The 12,992-nt window shown below is 47.2% G+C and overlaps 1 protein-coding gene across 1 annotated transcript in view; it reads left to right on the top strand.

Moving 5' to 3' along the window:
* EP400 (E1A binding protein p400) overlaps window positions 1-12,992 on the top strand; it is a 194,152-nt gene that overhangs the window by 105,614 nt on the left and 75,546 nt on the right. The window contains 6 exon segments of the mRNA XM_077159524.1: window positions 539-725; window positions 3,981-4,147; window positions 7,513-7,676; window positions 8,515-8,745; window positions 10,629-10,793; window positions 12,230-12,397. Coding sequence (XP_077015639.1) covers window positions 539-725; window positions 3,981-4,147; window positions 7,513-7,676; window positions 8,515-8,745; window positions 10,629-10,793; window positions 12,230-12,397 — 1,082 coding nt within the window.

Here is a 12,992-nt window from a genome sequence, read left to right as displayed (position 1 = left end):
AATTCTGGGCCATGTCTCCTTCATCAGCCTGTGCTCTGCCCAGAAGAGTAGGCAGCCAGTCATTCCCTGGCGAAGGATGGAAGGGATGGGTTCTCTCAGCTGATTGCTACAAGCCTTTAGCTTGTGCCTTAAATACTGCCCTTTCCTTGGCCCTCATGCTCGGTCAGGTATTCTCATCCTAAGCTGTTGAGCTGCCCTCTGCTTGTCTTTCATAGCACTCTTCCAAGTTATGATCAAACTGTAGCCAGCATCTTCTTCAAGCCTCCCCTTCTGCACTGGAAGGGGAAGCACTGGAGCAAGGGCCACGTGTCAGCACCTCCTTCCAGTTCTCTGGGGTTGCGCCTTCTGTGCTGGGAGCAGTGGGAGAAGCAGTGAATATAGAAAAGATCTCTAGGGGAGTTTGGACTGGAATGGCCTGACATAATTAACCTGAAGTAGTTACTGTGTTTCTGAAATTTGAAAATAGATCATGAAGAGCCAGTCTGGTAAGGTTTATAAAGAAGTGGAGGTATTTCCTATTGTTTTCTTGAATGAGCAGAACACAGGAGGCTCTAAAGAGTGGGCATTTCATCAACGTCCTGAACATCCTGGTGAAGCTCCAGCGGATCTGCAATCACCCTGGCCTGATAGAGCCCAGGCTCCCGGACTCTTCGTATACTGCAGAATCTCTGCGCTATCGATCAGCTTCTCTGATTCTAAAGGCAATGGAGAGAGATTTCTGGAAGGTACGTAGAAAATTCATCAGTGTCAATCGCTGTTGTCTTCCCTAGGTGCAGTAGGGGTACAGCATTTCTTAGAAATCGTTTTCTAACTGTTATCCTGCATTTTGAAATTGCCTGTTACTGGAAAAAATTTAACAAAATTTATGATATGCTTGACGCTTAACATAGAATTCCGTTTCTGGAAATTAACCCTAGGATGACACCTCATAGTAGGAAGATACACAGACATTCCTCAAAGCATTATATATAATGTTGGCCAGTGAGAAACATCTTAAGTGTCCAGGAGTGTGTCAAGTGTATGCATCTTCATCAGGAAATGTGTTGGTACCTGCTTATCCACATGGAGAGGTGTCATGTGTTGAAGTCACACTTGTGTATTTGTGTGTTTATGGTGCAGTAGCTGCGTGCTGAATCCAGTGCTTCAAGGGATTCAGCCTACACACCCACTTGCCCACTTCCCTGCATACCTGCTTACACACCCACCCACCTGAATACCCACCTGCTTGCTTGTACACCTGCTGCACACCCACCCTCCTTCACATCCACCCTCCCGCTTGCCTGCACATCTGTTTGAATACCCACCCACCTGCTTGCCTGCACTTTTACCCGCCCACACAACCACACACCTGCCCACACACCTGCAGGCACACCTGCCCACACACAGTCAGCTGGGTGGCTTTGGGCAAGATGGCCTCTAGGTCTGCGTTTCTGCACTTGTAAGTGGGGCTAAAAGTGTGTGCCCATTGCTGTGTGCGTTAAATAGGTAATTCGTGAAAGGACTTTGCCTCGTATCTGGCACCTAGAGCTAATTACTTATTAATTTTTGTTGTTTCCTTTAATCCATTCAGCACATATCTATTGAGTGAGGTGCCAGGCATTTTTCCAGGCACTGGGAATAATACAGCAGTGAGCAAGATGGCTAAAAATTCCTGCTTTTCTGGAGTTACCATATCTTCCTCTCCCCATCTTTCCTCCTTCCCTTCTTCCCTCTCTTCCTGTTTATCATCTGTCTATCATATCTGTCTGTCTGTCATCTGTATCTGTTATCTCTGTCATTTATATCTGTCATCTGTATCTATCATCTATTTCATCTGTCATATCTGTCATCTGTCTTGTTTCTATCTTTATAATTTTAAATGCGTGGACTTCTAGGTGCTGAAAATTTGGCCATTTTTAACACCTGTATACTTTCCTGTAATTAATTTTTTTGGTAATAAAATGTATCTTTACAAAATCAAAATATTTTTAAAAGAAAGAAATTAGGTCAAGTTGACTTTTCTTGATCCCAGATATCCAGTGTTCAGTGAGTTCTAAATAGCTTGCTTGCAGGCATCTACCTTGTTAGAGGTAGGACTGAAATTTGACTCCCTTTCCACCTTATCCCTTGTGAGCCTGCTCCTCCTCGCGTGCCACCTCTCTTTGGGTACGGGCTCTGGCCTGCAGCCGACTGGGGAGACAGCAGCATAGCAAGGAAGCAGTGCCTGGTGTAGAGACAGGACTGTGAGTCCCTTGATTGGCAGGGCTCTGCGTGTGTGCTGTAGCAGCAGTGGGCATGGCTGGGAGCGTGGTCTGCTGGGGCAGGCCAGTCGCTCTCACTTTTCTCACAGCAGGAGATAATCAGGAACATCTCTGGGGGTGGGGAGGACTCAGTGATAGTGGGAAACAAAGTGGTAATCAGGGTGTGAGTGCTCGGTAAGTAAGTAATCATCCTCTGCGGGGGCTGCGTCTGCATCTACTGCCGCCGCTGCTGCAGTAGTGTGGTCTTTCTTTAGTCAAAGAGCAGCTCAGGCCAGGTGGGCGTGCAGACAGATTAGAGACGGACGGCCTCCACGGTGGTAAAGGAGAGACGGGAGATAGCAGTTTCACACTGTGCTTTCATTTTTTTCACACAAGTTTATTGAGATATGATTCACATTCTATACAATAACTTTTCAAAAACAACAGCTTTATTGAGACAATTTACATACCATAAGTTTCACCTTTTAAAGTGTACATATAGTTCTGTGGTTTTTAGTGTATTTGCAGAGTTGTGCAGCCATCACTCCTGTGTAATTTCATCATTCCCGAAAGAAACGCAGTGCCCTTCAGCAGTCACTCCCCATCTCCCTCCCCCCAGACTAGGCCACCACCAGTCAGTGTCTGTCTCTGGAGATTTCCCTTCCCTGAACATTTCATATAAATGCAATCAGACAGTATTTGACCTTCTGTGACTGGCTTCTTTCATACAGGTGATGTTTTCAAGGTTCATTCATGCTGTAACATGTATCAACACTTTATTTGTTTTATAGCCAAACAATATTGCATTATATGGAAATACTACATTTTATTTATCCATTCATCACTGGATGGGCATTTGAGGTGTTTCTGTCTTTTGGCTATTATGAACAGTGTTGATATGAATATTTGTGTAGTTTTCATGTGGGCATATGTTTTCATTTCTCTTGGGTACGTAACTAGGAGTGGTGTTGCTGGGTCATGTGGTAGCTCTGTGTTTAGTTGTTTAAGCAGCTGACTCACTCTTTGCCACAGTGGCTGCCCTGGTGCATCCCCACCAGTGGTGCACAAGGGTTCCAGTCCCTCAGCATTCTCCCCAGCGCTCATCACTGGCCTGTTTGAGTCTTGTCATACAGATGGGCACGTGGTTGTGCTTTCATCAGCACATTTCTCATAGAAGCACAGGTGGTGGTGCTGGGGACTGAGGGCATTGCTTCCTGCTTGTTCCCTAGGACTCTCTTTTGGCCCTCTTCTACCTTCTCTTCCCTGCCCCTGTCTGGCCATCTGTTCGTTGATGCTGAAGGCTGCTTCACACCACCATTGGAGCGCAGCCTTGCATGACTCATAGAGGGCCAGGGTCCGCCACTGGACCTCAGGCCACTCATGCTTTGGTCCTGTGTGTGGTCTAACACACTTGGGTTCCCCTCCTAACGCCTCCCTCCTCAGAGGGGTCAAACATCTGGCATGTCTGAGTAGGCCACATACTTTCTAGTCCCTTCCTTTTCTCATTCTGCCAAACCTAGTTTATGTTGAGTGTCTTCTCCATTCCCACTGCCACGGCAGTGGCCAAGTACCGAAACTCTGCCCACTTTAAGGATGGGGAGACGGGGCCACTGAGGGCCAAGGATCTTGCCCCAGCTGCTCCAGGGTGAGCATACCAGGTCTCAAGGTGCCTCTCAGGAAATGCAGACCCTCCTCTGTCATTTGCTGCGATTCTTGATCAAGTGCTTTTCAAGTAGCAAGATTTTTTCCTTTTCTCCTTAGGAAACAGACCTTTCTATATTTGATCTTATTGGGTTAGAAAATAAAATTACTCGCTACGAGGCCGAATTGCTGTCAAAGAAAAAGGTAACACGAAAACTTATTGAAGAAATCTTCACCTCACCCCCGCCGCCAGCCAGACCTGTTGCTGTGAAGCTTAAGCCAAGCAGGTATGTGATGTAGCAAATTGGAGGCGTGAGCAAACACTGTCTGGCTCCTGCCTTGTTGCCCAGTCATTGGGGCAGCTCCCAGGGGAGGCCAGTCCTTTGTTCTCTGCCAAGGAAGGTGCTTGTTACATGGTTCCCAGAGGCCATGGGATTGGAAGGAAAACTTCCTTGGCTGAAAGGTAGCAGCCCCTAGGGACAGGAGATGGCTAACTCCCTTTTACCATGTCGGAAAGACCTGGGACCATAGCACATTAAGAATTTGATGGAAGAACCTGGGGGTTATAAATTATATAAAGGCCGACTTGTAATTTAATTTGGTTGTCTGTTTCTCCTGGAAATGTCCCAAATGTCCTTGATTTACATGAGAGAAGTTGATGACAGGCAGCCAGGCTGAGCACACCCCCACCTCCTGTGCAGGACAGTGGAGCCCCCAGTGTGCTTTAGCCTTACGAGTGGCCCTTTTTCTTCTGAAAGGTTTTCTTCTGCTTGGCACTGGGATTGGGAGGGTCAGGGCTGAATTCACCCTGGGGCTGTGATGTTGGCGCCTGTCCTGGCCAGGCACTGGTGTAGGGAGGGCACAGGATGAGCTGTAGGGCAGTGACCCCTCTGTTGTCTTAGAGCAAGAGGGCAGGAGGTGGGCTCCATGCTGATGGTGGTGTAGTCGTTATTCTTAGAAAGGGTGCTGCTGATTCTGTCGCTGCCACAAAGATGGGAAGGCAGAAGGTGTCTGGTGGTGAGGTGGAAGCACAAATGACTCTCGGTGGGCTAAATAGGGAAATATGCAAAATCCTGTGCTAAGATTGAAAAAGCAAGAATAATGAAAACTGGCCGTTAGAACTGTTTTTCTGTCTTGTGGGCTGGGGTGGTGGGGGAGAGGAGCAGATTAAGGAATAAGATATAAAAGTGCTCAGGAGCTTTTAGTTAATTATAAATTAAAATTGAGTATTTTGATAACCTCAGAACAATCTAATAGGATCTTAACCATTAAGAGAACACATAGACCCAAAGCCTGAGATTTGATAGCTGCATTCATTTGTGAGGACTCCTTCATTCACAACTGTCAGAAACCCCTGTTCTGATGGCTTAAAGCAGACAAAGAGTTCTGATTTAGGTAGCTGAAAAGCCCAGCGGTGTGCTTTCATTCCCCCTGGGCCCAGGGGCTCGAATAATGCCACAGAGATTCAGTCTTCTCTTTTTGCTTTCTTTACCTCTTGACTTGGCACTCATCCCTGCTGGCTGCACTGCCAGGAGGCCTCTCTTCAAGCAGTGCCCTCAGCAGCCTGAGATCCCACTGACCCTACAGATGGAGCTCTTGGCCAAAGAAATAGAGCCTCGAGCCTCTTTTTTTCCTCCCAGACCTCCCTGGGCTTAGGTCTCTCTGGCTTGGCTTGGGTTCCTCAGCCAAAACCAAATGCTGTGGTTAGTCCTGGGTCTCATGGCCCACCTCTGGGATAGGAGTGAGGGGACTCCCACTGCGCCATCTGAACTGGTCTTTGGGGCCAGGTATTCCCCCAAAGGAGAACCGGGGTGCTGCTTCTACTCAGGAGAGTGGATGGGGGACCAATCTCAAGTGCATTCTCCTTAGCTCCTCCTTGCTCAAGTCTGGCTGGCAGTGAGAGGTCTGCTGTGAGTAGTTAGGTTGGAGAGATGGCAGCTGCCTGCAGAAGTGCATCCTACCGTGTTGGCATGCCTGAGATGAGGGACAGCTTCCTGTACTCCAGGCCAGAGATTCTGGGTCTGAGCAGGCCCCAGATGTCCTCTGAGGCCATCTGCAGCACAGGCTCATGTCCCTGGTGACGATAGTCGTGTGAAGAAGCAGATGTTTTCATTTAGGCAGGAAGCTGGTAAGGTGTGGGATGCATCCTCCAAATGTTTCTTGTAGGCAAAAGAGAATTTTACTCTTAGGTGAGCTACGTGTTTCATTTCCCTTTTATCCCAGATAAATGACTCACGGTCACATGTAAGGCATATTCTATAGCACCATTCTAGTTTCTGAGCGAAACCTGAAGTGATAGGGATATTTTGTAATCTCTCTGATCCAAGCCTAAGAGTGAAAGTATTGATTGAAAATCTTCAGAGTAGATTTAGTGGTCTGGATTTAGAGTATGTGGATAACGCTGCTGTTGACTAAAAGGTTTTACCCACAGCTTTTTGACACTTAGAGTCCCCAGCACCCAGGTGAGCTGGAACAGTGTTAGCTCTAGGCGACGGAGTGGCGTGGGGGGTAAAAGCAGCTGCTGCCTGAGAAGGACTTTAGTAGCTACTGCTGCTGCTGCTGCTACTGCTGCTGCTGCTGCTGCTGCTGGTAGCTCTTTGCTTGATTTAATGTAGGTGAAAGTTGTTAGCTAAGCAAATTATTGCTACAGCTAAGATTTTAGGGGACTTATTTGGCTAGTCCATAAAAGTTTTCCCATGAAAACATTAATTATGTCAATAAGTTCTGACCTAGAAGACTGTTTACGTAGCGCCTCAAAGGCTCAGTTGCCAGTTCATTCAGTACTTAGCAAGAGGTCTCTTGACTTCTTTGGGGATTCGGAGTGAAGCATTTCACCTTGGTCAGCATCCACAGCCTCCTGCCTTCCCTGGGAGTTGCACTGCCAGCTGCGGCCCTTCCAGAGCCTGTGACACTCACTCACTGGATACAGGCCTGGGCGATAGCTCCACACCACTGCTTGATTGCTGGCGTGTGCTTCCTCTCACGGCTCAGCTGACCAAGTCTAGCCGTTACTTTATATGCAGGGGTTTTAACTTGTTTTAAAAATACAGATTTCCAGCTGTTTACAGTTTTCTAAGTAAAGGAAATATAAAGAGACTACATTCCACTGTGATAAATTTCAAGGAGGGTGGGGATGGGGTGAACCCATGTTGGGTAGACCCCCAGAAGGCAGGGACAGGGTGACCTCTGTCAGGCAGGCCCCCCTAGGGAGGCAGCGAGGGTACGACCCTTGCCAGGTGGGTCCTGTGCATGTTTGCCAGGACTTCACAGCCCTACTGTTTCCGTGTGCCCTGCACTACCTGAAAGGTGACTCTTACTCTAAACGAGAGCATCACAGACTATGATAGGTGTGTGCTTTTCCTGATTAACTGAAATAATGTCCATCCTGTGCCACCCCCAGATCAGGAGTCTGTGTCTCCTATTGGGTGCTTAGTCTTGTCTGGAACTCCCGCAGGACTCCTGGTGGGCCACCTCCGTCAGTGTTTAGAATTGTTTCCCTCATCCTTCTTTGAAACTGCAGACCTGGAGCATGGGACTCCTCAGCTGGCCCTGCCCAGGTGTCCCCGTGCTCCCACAAGGCTCGGCTGAGCAGCTGTGCTCGCCGCGTCTCAGTAGTGCTCTGTGTGTCTCTTGCCTGGACCCCGGCGTCTAGGCTGTTTCAGCCCGTGCAGTATGGCCAGAAGCCTGAGGGTCGCACCATGGCCTTCCCCAGCGCCCACCCGCCCCGGACAGCCACCCCTGCTGCAGCCACCGTCCCGCCACAGGTTCGAGGACGGCCCGCGATTGCCACGTTCTCTGCAAATCCGGATGCGAAAGGTAGGCTGGCCTGCGTGTGCTGCCCCTCAGCTTTCTGACAGGCGTCTGTGCAGGGCAGCCAGGCCCCTGTCCTCGCCCCCAGCGTTGCTGTCCCCTGGCTCTGGAGGGATCACACGTTTCTCATAGCAGTTTTAGACGTTTTAAAATTTCTTTAAGCTTGATTTTTTTTTTTTCTCATACAAAAATTTTCTTGCTTGGTTGAGTAATTGTTTACCTGGTGATGAAGATGTACTTTGGCAGAACCGATCTCTTTCACAGTGAATGGATGTTCTAGTTGTTTAGAGATCTTCTGAAAAAGTATATCCTTATTACATTTGTACCATCTTTCTAACTTCGTTATTATTTCGAAGAGGGGTAAGAGTAAATGGCAGAACGGTAATAAAAATGGCGTTTTAACTTCTAAACAAAGGAGTCCTCAGTAGTATTCCATTAGGTTTACCTAAGGCGGTAGCAAGTGCTGATTACTGCCTTGCTGCAGTTCTTTGTCAGGTGTGACGGCAAGCTCTGTTTCTGTTTTTCTCTGTTTAGAAAATAAGTAGTTCTAAATTGATGTTGTTTAGATGGGGCTGATTTCTGATCTTGTTCTGTTTACTCTGAGAAATGTACTGTTTTGTGCACTGATGAACTCAAAATGAAAATAATTAGCAAAAGCCGTAAATTATATTTATCTCATCCTGTAAACTACAGTGGTTCTTTTCTTTCTTTTGTAAGAGAGGGCGTCTCACTTGAAAATGGTATGAAATGATGTTCTTTTTATCTTGGTGAAATTCGGGGTAAAGTACTACGTTTTGTTGAGAAGCTCTAACCGCTTTGCACAAACCCACCTTATCGATTGCAGCGGCAGCAGCCCAGCCTCAGGCACCTCAGGCTCCCTCCAGCACTGCGAGACTCCAGCCCGCCCCGGCCTCCGCCGCCGCAGCTAGCCCAGCCCAGCCTGCGAAGCCGCGGGCCCCGGCCCCAGCCCCCGGCCCGCCCCCGCCCCCGCCCCCGGCCCCCTCGCACCCTGCCCAGCAGAGTCTGCTGCCCCAGAGGCTGGTGCTCACCTCCCAGGCCCAGGCCCGGCTGCCTAGTAAGTGGCCTCGCCGTCTTTTCCCCCAGAGCACTTGCACTGCCCACACTGGAATGTCTCAGGGCCTCTGCTCTCAGCTCCTGTGCCTCCCCCTAACGCCGCGCCCTCGGTGCTGCCTGTAGCCAGGGCTCTCGTTTCCACCCACCACGTACAGCTCGGGCAGGACAGGGCCTCTCTGAGGTCAGCGTCCAGGGCCCTTCTTTCCTTTTTCTTTCTGTTGGTCTTTCTCCTGATCCCCCAATGTCAACTCTGCTTTCCTCATGGCGCCCCACCCCCACCCCCTACTTTGGTGTGCTGTTCGTACATTTACTCCCAGGGTTAGCCAGGACTGGGGGTGCCAGCTGCACGTTGGAATAAAATGAAGCCAAGGCTTGTGGAAAGGTAGCCTCTGGGCCAACTATGTGAACTGGCTTTAGGTCTCTAAAAACCATTAGTTGTTTAAGCCTCTTACTTATTACCAAGCTTAAACTTGGAATGAATTATTACTCAGCTGAGAAACTTTGTAATAATTTAGGAACTAAAGTATATCAGTCTTACTAATTTTTTTTTTTAAATAGCAGAACTTTTTACTGTGGCCAGTACAGTTGGTATGTTTCCAAATCTTATATGTACCCTTAATCAGTCTGTTGTGGAAAGCTTCCTAACTTAAAATTTTATGGATAGTATCATTTCTTAAATGCCACCTCAAGCACTTTATTTCTTGGAATAACCAAATGGTGTTGAAACCTTTTGGGAACAATGGAAGAGAGAGCCATGGTGTGGGGAAATCCCATTATAGACTCATTTTCTTTCATTATAATTCTCTTCCACTCCAGCAGATAAAAGCGATTGTCCTAATTAGTTGCCCTCAGGAAGAAAGGCACTTGCACATTTGACATTTTAATAGAGATAGGCATTGTGTGCTTGGCCTGAGGGTTAGTTTAGGTATGACTGTGCCCAGGGGGAGCTGTCCTTTGATTCGGAGAGTCTATAAAGGGAGCAAGGTGGCTTTTCACCTTGATTTGCTCTCACTTCCTGTGACCTAAGAGGGACTAACAGTTTAAATTTCTCTGCACAAATCTGTCTCCCTTTTTCTTTTTTCCTTCCTTGTTCATGGTCACTCTGTGCTCCCAGCATCTTTAGACCAGTCTTTTCCAGCCTTGTACTAACCACTCTCTATAGTGTCGCTCTTGGTTCTCCTTGGATTATCTGGGATGAACATTTAGACTCGAAAATCAACCACTGGGTTAAAACCCTTTTAAACCCATCATTCACTGATAACCTAGCACATATGACTGTATCAGAGTTGTTTTCTTAAAATATGTTTTAAGGAATAAGTTTCACATTTCTTCACTGTAAATTTTATAGATTGACTCCTACTATGTAATTTAATTTTGTGTGAAACATTAAATCTTAAAACTACATTTGTGTGATTTATTTATATATTTAAATACATTCCCAAATTTTGAAGAGGTATTGGGTGTAATTGACAGTAGTTACTCATTTTGCCTCCATCTCTGGTGATAGAACCTTATTAATAAACCTCTGTGTGATGAGGTGGACATGTCACATCTGTCCCACTCTGGGAGATGTCTGCTGTTGAGAGGTCAGCTGCTGTTCCTGGGGTGTGCCTCTCCCTTATGCAGCACTCTAGGGCTTGGTTAAGTTAGTTTCAGAGCCTTCAGGTCCCCATCAATTAGGGTTAAATGAATTCGCCATAAAATCTGGTAAGAATTTTTAATTATTTTCTCTTTTCTTTGCAAGTAATTATTTTCTAAATGAGGTAGAGAGCAGTACCTAATGAATATTTACTGTAGGTGGTCATTATATACAACAAACAGTCATCAGTGTAGCACTCTAACTTCCCACAAAACGCTTGTAATTCACCTTCTACATGTTGACAGGTGGAGAGGTAGTGAAAATCGCTCAGTTGGCTTCCATAGCAGGGACACAAAACCGAGTTGCTCAGCCAGAGACCCCTGTGACGCTGCAGTTCCAAGGGAATAAATTCACCTTGTCACATAATCAGCTGCGACAGCTCACGGCGGGCCACCCTCTGCAGCTCCAAGGTAAGCACGAAGCAGATTCCAGCAGTATCAGTTGTGAGACACAGCTGTTGGCACCTCCCGGTAGAGGCCCCACCCCTGCCAAGTGGCTGCCCCGTCTGAGCCCTGGATGCTTTGCTTCACAGCTCCATGACTTTGGGTGAGTTATTGAACCAGTCCAGGCTCCTGTTTGTTCATCTGTGAATGGCTTTGATGCTTTTTACTCTATAGGGGCTTTTAGAGGATAAATGAGGTAACATTTGTAAATCACTTGATCATCTGACTCTTAATATATCAATTTCTGACCTTTGCGAAGAGTTCCCTATCTTTTAAATCAAAATAGGCCTATTTGGTGCTTTCTAATTTTAGTGTGAGGCTTATTCTGACAATGTCAAAGGATTAGCAGTGTATGTAAGAGAAATTATCGTTTTTACTTGTAGCCTTTTTCACTTTAGCTCCCAGACCTTTGGCTAAGAGCAGTATGCTTACCTAGTAACTGCTTTTTGAAGAAAATGAGAGGATGAAATTGGAGTAGTTTACCAAAAAATAATCTTAAATGCCCGCATGGCAGCATTTTAGTCATTTCGATCCCTCTTCAGTTACAGATAATCATGGGTTTCTCATGTGTTAGGTTAGGATCCAAAAGTTGTGTCCCTAATAGCATTGGCCAAACTGTCTTCCCCTGAGAACTACCCCCTCCCGTCACCCCCCGTCCCCTGGAGGTGTTAATGGCTTGAGTGCAGACCTGTCTTCAGCTGCATCTGGGCAGGGCCATGCCCTGCAGCCTCGTGCAGGGGTTACAGGCCTCAGAGACCCTGCAGTGGCCAGACTCATGGACTTTCTCCAGATCTGTGGAATTTTGTTTAATTCTTTATATCCCAAAATTTCACCCCTAGGGTTCCTTTTGCAGGGACTGTCCATTCCTGCCACTGTGTGGACACTAAGTTTTATTGAGCCCACTTTGGGAAGATTCCTCTAGAGGAAGAGGTTGGGAAGATTTCATCACATGGAAGACTGAACCTGGAAAGCTCTTTAAAAAGTGGTAGTCCAGCTGCAGGCAGCTGGGCTGAGTTGTCTTTTCCCTTTATTCCTACACGACAGTTTTCCGAAAGCACCAGTGTGGTGAGCCCTACTCCTGGAGCTGGCATGTGCCTTGCACCAACAGAACAGACCTCTACCTTGAATTAGGCCTTGCAAAGAACAGATGTGATTTTTCTTAACATTGAGTAATACATGCTCGTTCTCCTTGATTTCTCATTCATCGTGATGAGAAATTTCCATTTTTCTCAAAGTAACTAAACTTAAAATCTGTTTGTCTCTGCTACTGTGGGTAAATTTGATTTTACATTTTCTACTTATCGACTTGTTTATTTTTCTACCATTTGGGAGTGATTATGCCTTTTGGATATAGCCCCCATGGTTGCTGTGACTGATGCTTCCTGGTGGAACTGTGATTGCAGGCAGTGTCCTTCAGATCGTGTCCGCCCCTGGGCAGCCGTACCTGCGACCGCCAGGCCCCGTGGTGATGCAGACTGTGTCCCAGACAGGGACTGTGCACGGCACTCCAAGTGCCCTGGGAAGCAAGCCCCCAGCCGGTGCCCCCAGCCCCGCACCTGTGACCCCACCAGGTAGTGTGCTCTGAACAGGGAAGAGGTACTTAGCTCTCAAAGCTTCTCTCTGATCCTCTACACTCCTAAGGCAACTGACAAGAGTGTGTGTGTGTGAGTCTCTGCATGGGCCGGGAGGGCCTCTGATTCTCACAGCTGTGTGGGTCTCATCTTGGTTGGTTTTCTCTTTAGCTTTCGAAGGCATTGGTTGAATATAACCAGTCTCTACTGTATTTAGGTTTTTATTTTTCCCCCCTTACTATGTCTCAAATGCATTTAGCAACTGATTAGAATTTTCCCCAGGCACAGATAGAGACAGATTTAGACCCTCTTTCGTCTGACCTAAGCCCTAGTGCCCTTTCCTGTCCAGCCTCTGATCCTACCTCACTGCTTGCTCTAAGATCTTGTCCTGCTTATGCCATGGCCCCAGCTCTCCCTAGCCATGCTTGATTCCTGGCATGGCATGTGTGGGAGTGTGTTTTAGTTTCCTGGCTGCTAGAACAAATACCATAAACTGAGTGAGTTTAACAACAGAATTCATTGGCCACAGTTTCAGAGGCTAGAAGGTTTATTTCCTCCAAGGGTTGGTATCTTCTGGTTAGCTGGCAGTTTGGTG

This window comes from Tamandua tetradactyla, chromosome 5 (genome assembly GCF_023851605.1).
Source record: "Tamandua tetradactyla isolate mTamTet1 chromosome 5, mTamTet1.pri, whole genome shotgun sequence".
NCBI lineage: Eukaryota > Metazoa > Chordata > Mammalia > Pilosa > Myrmecophagidae > Tamandua > Tamandua tetradactyla.
Note: the sequence above shows the minus strand (reverse complement) of the source record. Positions and strands in the feature narration are given on the sequence as shown.